This window comes from Acipenser ruthenus, chromosome 19, assembly GCF_902713425.1.
Source record: "Acipenser ruthenus chromosome 19, fAciRut3.2 maternal haplotype, whole genome shotgun sequence".
Lineage (NCBI taxonomy): Eukaryota > Metazoa > Chordata > Actinopteri > Acipenseriformes > Acipenseridae > Acipenser > Acipenser ruthenus.
In genome coordinates, this window is record NC_081207.1 from 24,375,462 (window position 1) to 24,391,476 (window position 16,015).

Sequence of the window (16,015 nt, forward strand, 5' to 3'; positions counted from 1 at the left end):
TACAAATTTAATACAAAGTTGAATTAACTGTAACATCAAACACAAAATATTGTAAAATATGAATACAGCATGGTAGTTGCTCATGAGTTTTATTTATTTGGCAGAGGCCTTTATCCAAGGTTATAGCTTTGTGAATGGGGTCCCATGTGGCAACTACCAAGTTTTAGTGACTAATGCCTTTTCTCCAATGGCTGTTTAGCCCCATCTCTGTCTGGGTGTATAAAGCAGCTCTGATTGGTTGATGTGATTCACTGGCTGTGTTTTCGGCAGATTCGCCAGTTTCTATGAGACGGCCACTGCAGACTCAGCCCTGGGGTACATCATCGCCTTCCTGGTTCTTCTGGCCACGGTCAAGATGTGGCATCTCATGAGGCTGAACCCCAAACTGAACATGATCACCGCCACTTTGCGGCGAGCCTGGACGGACATCTCGGGGTTCATCAATGTCATTGTCATCATGTTACTGTCCTACTCCATTGCTGTGAGTAACACCAGCACTGGCCTGTACACTCCAAAAATGAATTAGAGGTAGGGAAAGGTCAGGTACCTTTCCAGTGCCAGGGACAAAAGCTCTGTCTCCTAGTGCCACAACTGAGACATCAGCAGCATGGTGCTCTATTGTTTTCTAATTGTTTCTTTGTGTTCTAGACTAATCTGATGTTTGGCTGGAAGCTGTACTCCTACAGATCACTGCAGGAGGCGGCTCTGACCATGGTCAGCCTGCAGCTGGGATTCTTTAACTATCAGGAGGTGAGCTGACCAGGGTAGGGGCTGGGACGGGGGGGGGGGGGGGGGGGGGGGACGACACACACTGCTGAGTGTGTGTCCTTTTGGGTTAGTTGCTTTACTCTTAGAGGGCTATCCATAACAATTTAGTACTCATGAAAAATGAGGGACAGCCATCCCAGCTGCAGTCATGCACAGTGCTCAAGCGTCACAAGACCGTTCCCAAGTATTTTGAATTTTGTGGTGGTTTGTGAGAGCTGTTGAGAGCACCAAATGTAACACTCCAAACCCAGGAGGTGAAAGGTTTTAAAGGCCTGGTGAATTAGCCCCTGTACTCCTTGATATCTCTTTCTTGAGGACTCATGTGTGGTACCTCCACCTTCCACAGGTCCTGGACTACAACCCTGTCCTGGGAGCATTCATGATTGGCTCCTGCATCATCTTCATGTCCTTCGTGGTTCTCAACCTCTTCATCTCCGTCATCCTGGTGGCCTTCAGTGAGGAGCAGCAGCAGCACCAGGTCAGACTCGCTAGGTCTCTTAGCAACAGAACTATTCAAAAAGAACACTAAGACAAAAAGATATGTTTGAAAACATTACTGAATTTAAAACTGCACAAAGCTAGACAAACATTATTGCTAATTAAATTAGTACTTTTAGAAACCAAATTAGATGGGATTATTTTTTGGGCCTGACTGCAAATCCCTGGGAACATTAGGCTGCCCTCATCCAGATCCTCAGGCTCTCAAACCTAGGTCCAAGGGGCAAGAAACTACAAATTTGGGGGTTGTGTCCAACCAGCCTTTAACAAGGAGTCTTGATTCAAGAGGAATAATAGTAATAATAATGTTATTGATTTGACAGTCTAAATCCCTTTTAACATTATAGCGGTAGCCATCAAACAATTATAACTCAAAAAAACAATGTGGAATATGAATAATTTGATTTTAATTTAAGAACAAAACTCATCCTGTTTTGTTAAAATGGTTCAGCCACAAGGCAGTGCAGATTCTTGGTGAGGCAATTTAATTCAGCATCCATAATGTATGTATAAAGAAAATCTTAGAATTGTGGTTTGAGTCCGAGACATAACTTAGCAAAATTGTAAGTGTAGTGGATTTAGGATATAGTCGGGTCTGGGCTTGTAATTGATTTCACTCTGCAGCCTTCAGAAGAGGAGGAGATTGTGGACATGATGATAGAAAAGCTCTGCAGTCTCTTCGGGATCAAGCTCAAGAAACGGGAGAGCAACACAGAGGACTCCCCTAAAAAGTAGACCTCGCACCCCAACGAGACACTTCATACTGCAGAGACATCACCTACCCTTTAGTTACGTTGTACTGTAGCTACCATTTTCCAGTTTTACGTAGAACGTAGAGTTTGCGCTGGGAAGAAAATGTAGAAATACCTTTATTGCGATGGGATGTTTCTGCATGTGCCCCCTCACAATATTTAATGCTTCTCTCACTTCTATTCACAAGTTGTTTTGTTTTGTTTTGTTTTTAAGATGAAAGTCACACTTTCTGTAACTGCTTTGTTTCAGCTGCTGCAAGAAGCAAGTCATTTGTTTCCTGGTGATATTTATTATTGGATGGAGTTAATGCATCATTTACAGCCTTGAGATATCAATGATGTTAAAGCACGTGAATGTAATCTTTGCAGATGAACAACCTCTGTAGTCCCACAAATTACTGGCAGATTTTCATTTGTACAGTAGCAGCTTACTGTTTTGAAAACAAACTACTGTGACCTACCTTGGGATCATTCATAATGAATTGCGCTATATAAGTTATTTTTATTGTAATTATTTATTTTAAAAGATTTTAAATGATGCAGAATACCTTTTCTGGTAAAATGAAACAAAAAGAAATCTTTTCATTTTATTTATCTTATTTATCTTACCTTTGCATTTAAATAAAAATATTGTAATATTTGATCAAATGGTGCAAAGGTGCAACAAGCACTATTAAAATAGAGGAAACTAGGCTAATGTGGTTATAAAATGACAATAAAAAGCTGTAACGAGGTTCATATAGTTTTTCTATTGTAATAAGAAAAGCAATTTAATTTCAGGGTCATCTAACCAATGCAAGAATAACAGGAAGTAAAAGAATACTACAGAATATTTGAATAGGAAACAAAGGAAGAATTTCAAACATCTAAAAAAAACTGGCACCACTGTACAAACAATCCTATCATCTTTATCACTTGCATGCCCCATATTTCCTTCTTGTGTTGTTTTGACCTATTGTACTAGAACATATGAACCTGTATTGTAAACATCATGCTGTTAAACTGTACCTGTGAACCTGTATGGATTGAAGTCATGTGTAATCTAATCTTCACAGCTGTACTACCAAACTAATGATTGTTTGTAACTCTCACATAAAATCTTTAAAATATACTTAATGGAAGCTTTTGTTGTAGAGCTTGAAAATTATATTTATAACCTACTTTTTAAAAGTTGTAGCAAGAGCATGCTTATTTTGAACAGAGACAAGTCGTGGGGGAAGATTGTGTCTTTACAGTTCAAACTACCTTTAGGGAATGTAAACAAACTGAACATACTGGTCCACAAAGGCTTACTTTCCGTTACAGTAGAGTACACGAAAACTATAGCAAACACAGGTGCCAAGGGGGAGCGATACAGCTTTAACAGCAGAGGACACTCACGACACACATACTGCATCTCTGTAAGGTTTGATCTCTACTCACTGTATTGCTGCGAATTAACGCCTCACTCAGATATCAGCTTTTTAATACCCGTCACCCTTGAATAAACGCCGATCTCAATAAAGAAACAAAGGTATTTTTTTTCTACCCCTGCTCAAAAAATTAACGCGCAACGCTGGCTATGTAGAGTCCCAACAGACAACCCAAGATGAACTACTTACAGTACAGCAGTCCCTCACGTACCTTTCCCCCCCGGCAGAGTTAAGTGCCAACACAGCAGGGGATAAAACAAGGACTGTATGTTTACCTCATCCTCAGCTTGGAGCTTGGATGGTGAAAACTTAAACTCGGAGGAACTTAGAGCTTTGCTGGTCACTCTAAGCGCTATCCGAAAGCTGGCCGAAGATATCTTCTTGTAGGAGGTTTAGTTTTGTTTTTTATTCAATTGAAATTTTACTCCTGGCTGTATATTATAATTATAATTATAATTATATATATATATATATATATATATATATATAAAATTCCTTACTATCTATGAGAAGGTTTAGTTTCTGTTCGACAAACAAGCAGGTAAGTTACTGTGAGGAAAAAGAAAAAAAAAAAAAAAAAAGAGTAGGATATATTTGTTTTAACAGAAGTCAAACCGATATTTAGAGGTAATGTTTTTTGTTAAGAAAAACAACTGCATCACACTCAACTACCGTTCTCTCTCCTCTTCTTGTCCCGCCCCATAGCAACCAATACACACTCCTGATTCGCTGGTATAGTACTCCCCTGATCTCCCAACTCCAACCTAATAGGCTCTTGTTAACTGTCAGTAAATATACTGTACGCAGATCGGAGCCTCTCACAGCGCAGCTTCTAAAATGCCTTAAATCATGTAATAAAATATTTGTTTGTAAAAGCATAGTATTATTAATAATCGCTGCCCACCTTTAAGGGCCGCTGTCATTTTGATCAATTTAAAATAAACGCAGTGACGCCAAATTGAAGTAATAGGGTAATTTGTTTCGTTACCCTTTCAGTTTCAATGTACTGCAGCCACAGGATCTCAAAACATAAATCAGACAGCCTTATGCAATCAGATGGATCGACATAAAAAATACACCATGAACTTCACTGTATGTGGTAAAACTTAAAGTAATCATTGGAAACAGGCAGCTTCAAAAACAAAGGAAGATGTAGAGAATAAAAAACTGAACATAGAGAACTAGTTAATCAGATAATTGTAAACTGATTCTATGTTTTTATAACAGAAGGGAAAGTCTTTTTTCAGAGGTTCAAGCTTGAGGAATTACAAACCTCGATGACAAACTCCATTGTTAAGATAGAATGAAGGACACAAATTATTTATTTCTTAGCAGACGCCCTTATCAAGGGCGACTTACAATTTGTTACAAGATATCACATTATTTCACAAACCGGTGAAAGGAGAAGGAGCACGTGCAACATTGCAAGAGGTGGATCGATATACAGCCACCTTTTCCATTATTAAAACGGCCCTCTATGCAGTTAGAGATGTTGATTTCAATAGCTGTGGTAAATCGGTCAGTGTTTCCATGCAATATAAACGTCTCATAACAGCTTGGAAGTTTATCACCAGTAAAGTGAGGACTAAAGGACACATGCTACCATATGAAACTGCAAAATGCCCTACTTGATATTCTACATTACAGCGATATTCAGTCAACACCATATACATCTCAAAACCCAATTTTAATATATATTACCTCACATTCCAAGCGCGATATGTGATTCACTCATAGCACAGGTAAAGGCATTCATTGAAACATGTATCAACATGATAAAAAGGTTGACTCATGCTCAAAATGATATAAACCTATTCATATATCGGTAACATCAGAACAGAATTGTCAAAAATAAAAACAAAGCATTAGGTCCTTATAATATGCCAGATTAGGTGCTACATGACATATTACATCGAATTCCAAGTGGAGGAATGCCACAGATAACAACAGACATGAAGCCTTTTCCTACAGTGGGGTCTGATAAAAGTGACACTGGATTAGCATCATGCACAATATTAGTATTGCAACTGAAATGGGATGGCAGCCTTTAAACCACAATGTGATTAAATGTGGCATGGAAGTTGTTTTGAGAATAAAAAAAAAAGTACGAGAAGTCAGTCAACTAAATTAGAGGGGACATTTTCACCTGTTTTTGCAAGTGCTTGTTTTTGCTGACCTTGCTTTCATTTTTTGCAAACCCCCCAAACAGTCGGGTTACAGGGTCTCTTTCACAAGAAGCGCAAACAGGAGGCAACAAAAGACACAGGACTGTTTCTGAAAGAATCAGGTACTCATCCAAGCACTTGATCCAAAGCAGACTTAGGGGCATTGATGAAAACAGAGTATTAGCTGTGCCACTATTGAGGAGATGGATGAATTCTTCTTGGGCATTGTCCAGGAATTTGGATGTCAAAGAAGTTGCTGGATATCGAGAGCTTGATGGGACCTGTATAACTGTACTGTGACACGCCGGCTGGTGTTGTCAAAACTACAGATTACCCCCTGAACGTGCAAGACATTATGTACTGAAAACACAATACAAAGAGTTCACTGACAAATCAACACAGCTTTATTTTGCACTCTCTCAGATACAGACTGCTTTAACTTCTGGCAGTCTGTATCTTAGCAACCAAGCTGCCATACTGCAGCTGAAAACATAAACTTGTGTCTGCTCTCAAAAGTAAGTCAACTCAAAACAGCAAAATGTAACACAAGCCATCTCGCCTCCAGCAGTAAGCATGTAGTTCTAAACACACTTGCTTATATACGGTCAGTACAATGATCTTAGACTGCAGTGTTAGGGACAACCAACTCAACGGGAGCTGCCCTTGTTTTTATGTATTGCATCATTCATGTTTCTGATTTTTCACTATATACTGCCTAAGAGACTGCAGCCCCAATGGAAATAGCCCAGCGACCCCAAGTGGTGTCTCTACCCATAAGACATCACCTTGATAATACAAACCTCCCGCCAACATTAGTGGTAAATGGCAGTAAGTGAACATGACAGTACCAAGAGTGTTTTTAAACTGTGGGCAGTAAACAAATCCAGCTGTATAACAGATTGCTTAAAAAACAAGTGGACTGTTGAGAAAAGACAAAATAACAAGAAATCACAAAAAAAAAATCTTTATTCCTTCTCCTCCTGATCCCAGAATGTATACAGAACCCAGAGATCCTTTAACAAACAAAGAGTTAAATACATCGCACTCCTACCCCAATATATAATTCCAGGGGAGGCGTACTTTACAAAACCCTGACAAAAAAAAAAAAAAAAAAATAATAATAAATGTCCTCAGCATGCCGCCATTAGCAAAGTTCTCTCTTACTTTTTACAAGTTCATTTCTTATCCTTCTTGTCATCTTTCTTGGAGGAGCCATCCCCCTTCTCTTTATCTTTGTCCTTGTCGTCCTTCTTGTCCTTCTTGCCCTCATCCTTCTCCTGGCCCTCTTTCTTCTCAGCGTCGCGGTTGGCGATCTTGTTATTGATGAGGTTGTGCAGGGCCACCACAGAGCGGATGAGCGAGGCCAGGTACACCACCAGCATCTGGTCGTTGGTCTTGAGGTAGAAGGCCTTGATGAACTCCTGCAGGTTGACGTCGGGCAGCAGGTTGAAGACATCCTGAAGATGGTAGATGATCTGGTGGTTGATGGGCAGCTTGCCAGTAGCCACCTTCTCCAGGTAGCTCTTTATGTCCAGCAGCTTCGAGTTTAACCCTTTCAGGCCATGCACCTGGTTGGTGATGCGCTGGGACAGGGTGCCTACAGTTGTGTCCTTAATGTCTCTGTAAGAAAGCAGACCAGGATTCTTAATGTAACTACATCTTTAAATGAAAAAGATTGGCTCCAACATCAGAAACAGGTTAAGTAACAATTCTAATGATCTAGTACCTTTTGTTGCAACTGTTCAACTGCAAAATGGGTCTATACATTATTCATATTTTAAGTGTAGTGAAAGGCAATGAAGAAAAAAGTGTTCTTCATGGCTTAAAACAAAACCATGCCAATCTTACCTTAACAAGTGCTCCACACCCACCTCCTCTGCCTCTTCTGCACCAATCTCACTGGTCACATGTTCAAATGTCTTCGATGTGGGTGTGCCATCCTAAACAAGAAAACTCTTTGAATATAGGTAGACAACAGGACCGCATGGACAGATACCAGAACGTCTGGTTTGATCACACACCCTTAAAAGTTGAAATAAACTACCAGCATTCAATATCACAGCAAAGCTGAATATTACCAGTCCAGACATGCCAACCTTGACATTTTTTTTTTTCAGATCTTGAATGTTTAGCTTCATAGGTGGCTGACTTTGCTTTCCTGAGCAAAGTGTCACTAAAGATTTGCGTGTGACACACTTGCTGCTTCGCTGACATCATGACTTTGTGCGTTACCAGTGAACTTAGCATGTCTGTGCTCAGGCTGGCTCTGTGTTGGGTTTTGTTTTTGGTCACCAAGCTGAACACTCTTTCACAGTCAGCATTACTGTGGAAGATGACCAAAATGCTTAGCATGGTAACATTACAGTGCCCGATTCTTTTGTTCTAGACAGAAATATAAAAGTTTTCTTCTACAGGATTCCTGCTGATCCAGACAGGAGGGTAAAATGGATTTCAGCGATTAAAAGAGAATAAAATAAACGAAAAAGACTGGACCCATTTGTTTGTAGTGAGTGCTTCATAAAAAGTTAATATCAGTAAGCATGTATTGGTAGTTCTGAGATTACGTTGTTGTTATTATTAGTAGTAGTATTAAGTCCCACTTTAACACGCTTACTTGTATGGCCGTTTTTTTCATAAATATTTAGCTATACAGTTAAACAGGATTACACTTATGCAGGTCGGTGATTCCCAGTCCTTACATAAAAAAATATTTTACCGTTAAAATCCATGCTACATTAATGATCTTACTGAACTTCAATATAAAATCACAAACCAACCAGTTATGACTTGTTTAAAGCACAATGAAACGGCATTTATCTACAATGTAATTGTATGCTACTTGCAAAGTAAACAGAAGCCTTACGTACCTTAACCACATTAACAATGTTAATGCTGTGCTCATTTTTATAAAATCGAATTTTACTGACATCCCTGTATGGTAATAGGCATTTGTGAAAAAAGGGACAACGAGCCAAAAACAGAATATTAAAAACTTAAATATTGTACTATATTATTATAATAAATGTTTGTACTTCCTCCCTCGCCATTCTTGTAAAATCCTGATTCAGCTGTATTTTCTTTTCATGCGATGCAGTTATCTAAACTTGTTTTTTTTTAAAAACGCAAGTGGGTTTTTTTCCCCCCAGACAAAAATGAATGCATAACTAATGCATAAATTAAAAAACAAAAGGTACCGTAGCCAGCTTGAAATAAATAATTTCCTCACAAGTCACAGTACTTCACACTCCCTCCAGTGTGTCCAAAACTGGCAGTTGAAACACAAGCGAGTCAGCTCAACAAAGCCTGATAGGCTACAGCAGAATGTCAGTGATTATACAAAGAAACTGGGTGGTAGGAATTTCTGTCAGTCAACCCATGATAAAAGCATACCCGCGTATTACCAACTCAAAATGCATAGTGGATATGCAAAACGCGTAGAAGTTAGCAGGTCTGCCAGTCAAGCTCTGGGAGAGGTACACAGTATATCTTTTTTTGTTTTATAATTGGGCAACCCAATTGGAAGACAGCTGCTTCTACTCACGTCATGCACTTCCTCTACAGAGATGTAGGCTTCTGTGGGCAGGCCCAAATCCTTTGGCTTCACATCAATGATGACTAAAACCTTGGAAACAGGAAGTTAAAATTAAACCTTTAAATACATTCTCTCCACGTTACCCTGCATAACACTGTCTAGTGTTCTGTATCTCAAAAGGAATTTATCCTCTGAAGGCAGTGTGAATTTCTATTTGACCACTTGAGTTTTCAGTAACTCACACGTGTGGCGATTATGAAATTAGGGCAATTAGCATCACAACCTCAGTTCAGCTTGGAACTTCACACTGAAATCTGAATCAATCCCAAGAGATATGGTGGGGATGTGTCACACAGCAGGGCACCACTGGCAGGTTAGACTAGCAAGACGCCCTGGAGAAGAACACTTACAGAGTTGGAACAGTAGCGCTTCATCAGCTCATTGATGGCGATGTCATTCTTGTGCAGTTTGGGGCCCGTGTGATACCAGCCAACTATTCTCTCTCTGGCTGAAAAAGATTAAATACAGAAATTTCTATTTGAGCCATAAGAACAAAATAATATTGGCAGTGTAATGTTTTAGCTTGATACTCAGCTGTTAACTTCATAGCGGCAATTATTTGGCCATTCAAATCACGATGCTACATTGGAGAAGTCATTAATATCAGACTACTGCCAAGCCCAAGACTTCAGCATGTTAGGATAAAACCAGCACCACAAAATCTTAAAACTTTCAACTTGTAGGATATCAATCACTGTACATGCATATGCACTTTCAAGAAATGGATGCACTTGTCTCATAAAATACAGTAGCATAAAACAGGACTGACAACAAAGGCTTGTAAACACCAATTATAAAAGATACACAGCTGTTTAAAGCATAGATTAGGGGTAATTTGTGGTCTATGGAGCCAGTTGAAAATGTCAGATCCAACTCTTATATTAACTGCTCTAAATTCCATACCTGTGCTATATCACACCGACATCCCTAAGCCTGACTTACCATTGACTTTCTTGAACATGCCATACATGTTCTCAAGGTAATCATGGTCTAGGAACCACACTGAGTCATCTTTGTCATCCTCATCGAATGGGACTGCAGGGGAGTGCGACAGAATACAAATTGTTATTAATTGTAATTACTCAGGAAACATATTATAAAAACACAAACAAAAACACATGCAGCAATGCAAGTAAAAGAATATATTTGATGAAAACAAGACCAACCAACTACGTTGCCATTCATATTCCTCCTCTGAAGCCCCTTTCACACAGGCACTCCTACCCGGGTCCGGACCTGGATCCAGGCTACCCGGGTCACAATCCCGCGTAGTGTAAAACCACGTACCTTTCAGTGACCCACCTAAGGATGCGAGTCTACACACTTTGACCAGGGTTAAGCGAGACAAAATACTTGACGGCCGTTCATGAGCTGACACAATAACAAACAGCCACGCCTGCGTGAAGGTTTTACTTCCGCAAGGAACATTTATTTATTATTATTTTTTTATTATTTTTTTATTTCTTAGCAGACGCCCTTATCCAGGGCGACTTACAATTGTTACAAGATCTCACATGTTAAGTTATCACAAGATATCACGGGTAAGTTCTGACCCGGGTAGATCACGCCAGTGTGAAAGGGGCTTTACATTCAATTAAGATGTGCCAGCATTGGCCTTGTTTGCTTTCTCAGGCACTGGGCAGAAAACGTCTCACCCCCAACTCAGTTTAAACCTAAACTAGCAATCCAAACTCACCTGCAAAACTGTTTGAGACATCAAGAATTTTCTTATGCCAGGATCCTAGCAGCACACCGACTACTCGTTTCTGGTTACCGACCTTTCCTATTCTGAAGAACCAATAAAAAAATTAAAAAAAAACTGTTCACAAAAACATCAACTGCACAACATGGGGTAAAACAGCAGGTATGGTTTAATAAGCTTTTTGCCCCAGCACAAATGCCAACAGTTTTTTTCCCCCAAAACTGGCACCCGAATGTTAATTTAGGTTATTTTACAGTCCTATCCTACAAAACTGCAATTTGCACCATTTTGTGTGGAAGAGAAATGAAGCTATTTACTACAAAACTAGTAAACAAACAACTTAAGAACCTCTGCGAGTTATTTTATTGTTTTACACTATTATAAAAACAAAACTAAAATTGACACGAATTGTAATTAAGAAAACCCTCAATACATCTGGGCCAATTATTAGGCATATTAGCAGGGATATTATTTTGTAGCAGTTTACTGAACAGTAGTGATGCGTGAATAAATCTAAAATACGGTTAATTTACGATTATTAAACACCGAAACCGACTTCAAACGGTTAATAAACTGCACAATAGTTATCGATTATTATATTATAAAACTTCATGTCTTCTTTATGGTTACTCATCATAAAAGTTACTTCCGCATCCCAGCGGTTTGCATTAGACAACCTCTGAAGCTGCTCTCCCTCTGGGATCTGTAGTCCAAGGGAACCTCGAGGCCCGTCCTGCCGTTAAAGCTCCCATAATGCATACAAAACGGCGTCATGAACAAAAACATTCAGTGAGCGTAGCAGTGTCAGAACTGTTTGTTATAAATATTTGTCAGAGAAAGGTGAGAGAGTGTTTAAATACTGTAAGTTAATAAACTATTTATTTTCTTTACACATTTATCAATCACCTCATTAATGACATTTCCTTCCGCAAGAGAAAAGCGGGGGATATTAAATATAATTATTATTATTATTATTATTATTATTATTATTATTATTATTATTTATTTCTTAGCAGACGCCCTTATCCAGGGCGACTTACAGTCGTAAACAAATACATTTCAAGAATCACAGTACAAGTAATAATACAATTAAGAGCAAGATAAATACAATGACTTTGGTTCAAGCAAGTACAAGTGTGACAAAATACAATTCAATAATACAGCAGATAACAGTGTCAGTGATAGTTGCATCAGGATATAATTAAATACAAAATACTACAGATTAAACACTTGGCAGATTACAGTACTCTGCAGTACAGGATTAAATGCAGTAAAATAGGGGACAGATAAGAGCAAGTAAAGCGCATTAAAGAAGGGTGATAAGTGTCCCAGGGGAAAAACAGAGGAGTTCTACAGGTGCTGTCTGAAGAGGTGAGTCTTGAGGAGGCGCCGGAATGTGGTCAGAGACTGGGCAGTCCTGACAACTGTAGGAAGGTCATTCCACCACTGCGGGGCGAGGGTGGAGAAGGAGCGGGCTCTGGAGACAGGGGAGCGTAAAGGTAGAGCCAGTCTTCTAGTGCAGGTGGAGCGGAGAGGTCGATTGGGGTTGTAGGGAGAGATGAGGGTCTGGAAGTAGCTGGGTGCAGTCCGGTCAAGGCATCTGTAGGCTAGTACAAGAGTCTTGAACTGGATGCGAGCGGTGATCGGGAGCCAGTGGAGTGAGCGGAGTAGTGGAGTTGCGTGGGAGAAGCGAGGCAGAGAGAACACCAGGCGAGCAGCGGAGTTCTGGATGAGCTGGAGCGGACGGGTGGCGGAAGAAGGGAGGCCAGCCAGGAAGGAGTTGCAGTAGTCTAGGCGGGAGAGTACCAAGGTCTGGACCAGGAGCTGGGTGGTGTAGTTGGTGAGAAAGGGTCGGATTCTTCGGATGTTGCTCAGGAAGAATCGGCAAGTGCGTGCCAGAGTGGAGAGGAGGGGGAGGGGATGGTGGAGTCAGAGGTGGGGAAGGAGAGGAAAATCTGAGCATCATCAGCATAGAAATGGTATGAGAAACCATAGGATGCGATGAGGGGACCCAGGGAGCGGGTGTAGAGAGAGAACAGGAGAGAACCCAAGACTGACCCTTGGGGGACTCCTGTTGAGAAAGGGGCGAGGTGTGGAGGTTGCTCCACGCCAGGTTACCTGGTAAGTGCGGTTGGAGAGGTAGGAGGAGAACCAGGCCAGAGCAGTGCCAGAGATTCCCAGGTCAGCGCGAGAGGATAGTATAATAGAATGATCGACAGTATCAAAGGCAGCAGAGAGGTCGAGGAGAATTAGGACAGAGGAGAGAGAGGCAGCTCGGGCAGAGTTTAGTGAGTTGGTGACAGACAGGAGGGCGGTTTCAGTGGAGTGAGCAGAGCGGAAGCCAGATTGGAGAGAGTCGAGCAGAGAGTGGTTGGACAGGAAAGCAGAGAGCTGGCAGTGTACAGTCCGCTCGAGGGTTTTGGAGAGGAAGGGTAGGCGGGAGACAGGACTGTAGCTCTGGAGGGAAGTGGGATCGAGGGTAGGTTTTTTGAGGAGGGGAGTAATAGAGGCTTGTTTGAAGGCAGAGGGAAAGAGACCAGAAAGGAGAGAGGTGTTGAGAAGGGAGGAGATGAAGGGAAGTAGAGCAGGAGCAGCAGCTTGAAAGAGATGAGTGGGGAGGGGGTCCTGGGCACACGTGGTGGGTTTGTGACCCTGGAGCAGGGAGGAGAGGTCAGAGTCTGAGAGGGGCGAGAAGGTGGAGAAGGAGGGCGAGTTAGTAGGGGATGCAGTGGGTGTAGGGGTTGGAGCAGGAGGGGGTGCGGGGGAGGGAGAGGTGTTAAAGAGTTTGCGGATATCTGAGATTTTAGAAGAGAAGAAGGAAGCAAAGTCATCAGAGGAGATAGAGGAGAGAGGAGGGAGGAGGAGGTAGAGAATAGTTTACGTGGGTTGTTAGTGGAGGCTTGGATTACAGATTGGAAATAAGTACATTTAGCAGACGAGAGAGTAGAGGAGAAGGAGGAGAGGAGGGAGTGGTAGAGGTCTAATACAGGGTCAGTCCATGTCAGATCAATCACCTTCAAAACCAAAGGTTCATGGATTTTGACATAAATATGTATTATAAGTGAGCTACCCAAAGTTATTGTATTGTTTTACTGGGACTTGTAAGTGTCTGTTATTATTGACTCGGTTTCTCATTTTAGTTTAGTCAGCGAGGCAGATAAAATTACTTTTATTATTAAAAAAAACAAAAAACAAACAAAAACACAAATATTTCAAATTACTATTTCTTGTACTACGTTTAATTTAGTAATTACTGAATTTAACTTAGTACAATTAAGAATGACAACCTGAAACAAAAGATTATAAAAAATAATTATTGTAATTTATTGTATTATGTTATATTTAATGTTAATAAACTTCCAGCCATGTATTTATTATTATTATTATTATTTTTATTATTATTATTATGCAGCATTATCAACGCTAGTGAGAGTTAGTGATTCAAGAGCTTGACTCAGGAGATTTCATGCAGATGAGAGCAAGAGAGTGCTTTGTCAGATTGTGTGCTTTTCTTTATCTAAAAATAGTTTGTTAAGTGGTATTGGTTATTCTGCTTTAGTAGTAACTTCAATATAATGCATACTGTATGTTTTGTAGGTTTTAAAGTGCTGTTGAAAAAAGTTATTGAAGATTTATTGTTTTTAAATAGAAATAAATAATAATCGGGATTGTTTTCAAATATCGAATCGACTTGTAAAAGTGACAATCGCTCATCACTACTGAACAGAGAAACAAGTATTTGTCAAAAGAAATGTTGCACTAAAACACAAAAAAATAAACCACCACAAAAATAACCCCAATTTAACTGCCGTGAATCCTATTTAAAATGATTACAGATTACACTGGCAGCTAGTTACCCGTCACATATTATTATGCCGGGGCCCAAGTCAACGAGCATCCCTGCCGTGGTTAACAGGACAACAAGACAAAGTTAACAAAATATGTGTATCAATTGAAAACGAAATCAGCTCCAGAGACATGCAGTCTGATTTTCAGTTTTGACTTGGCCATCGATACCAATACCAGTTACAGCAATTAATCGTATTATCCAGAACCTTAAATGTCTTTTATAGACGCCTTTTAGTTTTTTAAAAAAGTGTTTACAACACAAATACGCATGACATCCATAGTCTTTACGTATAAAAAAACAGATTTGCAGTATGAGTCAGCAACCTGGTAGCAACTTTTCCAGGCCTATCAACCGCTCAAAATGTTTTAATAATAAATCTGTTTTCCAAAATACACTTTGTCTTTCACGTCTCTCCCATATATATATATATATATATATATATATATATATATATATATCAAACACAGTTAGCAATAGGTATCTCTCAAACTAAACACATTATCAATGCTCCACCGGCAGTGCTGGTACTAATATGAACTGCTTCTCTGGACCCTTACTACTATTTACTTCTGTGACTACAACTGGTCTACAATTTTGTATTCTATTTCAAGCAATTAAATAAATAGTTAGTATAAACTACATGCTAATTCCATTCTAGATATTATTACATGTGTTCCAATCTTGTGGTGTTTGCCGAAATTCATTTTCTTCTGTTCTATGAACGATCTGCCACCATGGGCCTGCTTCAGAAACGACAATGAGTCCACAGTTTCACCACATTTATGAATAATAAAAGTCTTATAATATACTTACCGGTTAAAGTGATCAACCACACTGAGTAACACCAAGGGGTGAACTACCACCCTTTCCACTGCAGACTCCGGCATTTTCTAGCGATCCTAAATTATACAAATTAAAAGTGAAACAGGCAGTTGTGCAGACTCCAGCGGATCGACAGTCCTCCGCAATCCCATAATCCCCTGAGTCACCGGTACGCCATGCTAGTAGAGGGCAATCCCACAATCCCATGCATCACCGGTACGGCATACTAGTAGGGGACAATCCCACAATCCTAGAGTAGCAGAAGACGCAATGTCAGTGAGTGGCAGCTGTCCTAGACACGTGGTGGGGCAGGTTTATAAGATCTTGTATTTAGGAATGCTCATACCAAATTCCTTAGTCCTGTAAGTTACGAGGGACATATATGTTCCAAAACATTTTTGGAATGAGGTGCACAAAACAGGGTTTAACATTTTCTGAAAGGTTAAATCTGGTC

General features: G+C 40.1%; 2 protein-coding genes across 2 annotated transcripts in view; one reads left to right on the forward strand and one right to left on the reverse strand.

Moving 5' to 3' along the window:
* Positions 1-3,102, forward strand: part of LOC117424475 (polycystin-1-like protein 2) — a 36,851-nt gene extending 33,749 nt beyond the window's left edge. Inside the window, exons 37-40 of the mRNA XM_058992665.1 lie at positions 271-481; positions 649-750; positions 1,115-1,246; positions 1,891-3,102. Of these exons, the coding sequence (XP_058848648.1) occupies positions 271-481; positions 649-750; positions 1,115-1,246; positions 1,891-2,001 (556 nt within the window). The 3' untranslated portion in view covers positions 2,002-3,102. The remainder of the gene's footprint in view (positions 1-270; positions 482-648; positions 751-1,114; positions 1,247-1,890) is intronic.
* A 3,441-nt stretch (positions 3,103-6,543) lies between these two features.
* On the reverse strand, positions 6,544-15,780 carry LOC131698773 (26S proteasome non-ATPase regulatory subunit 7-like). The gene is made up of 7 exons (XM_058992666.1): positions 15,553-15,780; positions 10,884-10,975; positions 10,130-10,222; positions 9,538-9,635; positions 9,137-9,217; positions 7,444-7,535; positions 6,544-7,215 (listed from the first exon to the last, which is right to left on the reverse strand). The coding sequence occupies exons 1-7, from the start codon at positions 15,624-15,626 to the stop codon at positions 6,771-6,773; spliced, it is 975 nt and encodes a 324-aa protein (XP_058848649.1). The 5' UTR covers positions 15,627-15,780; the 3' UTR covers positions 6,544-6,770.
* Between the last annotated feature and the right edge of the window lie 235 nt (positions 15,781-16,015).

Coding starts and splice junctions, on each gene's coding strand:
- LOC131698773 (XM_058992666.1), bottom strand. CDS start 15,626: ATGCCGGAGTCTGCAGTGGAAAGGGTGGTAGTTCACCCCTTGGTGTTA. Junction 7,536..9,136: donor CTGTAGAGGAAGTGCATGAC/GTGAGTAGAAGC, acceptor TTTCTTGTTTAG/GATGGCACACCCACATCGAA. Junction 7,216..7,443: donor GGTGTGGAGCACTTGTTAAG/GTAAGATTGGCA, acceptor GCTTTCTTACAG/AGACATTAAGGACACAACTG.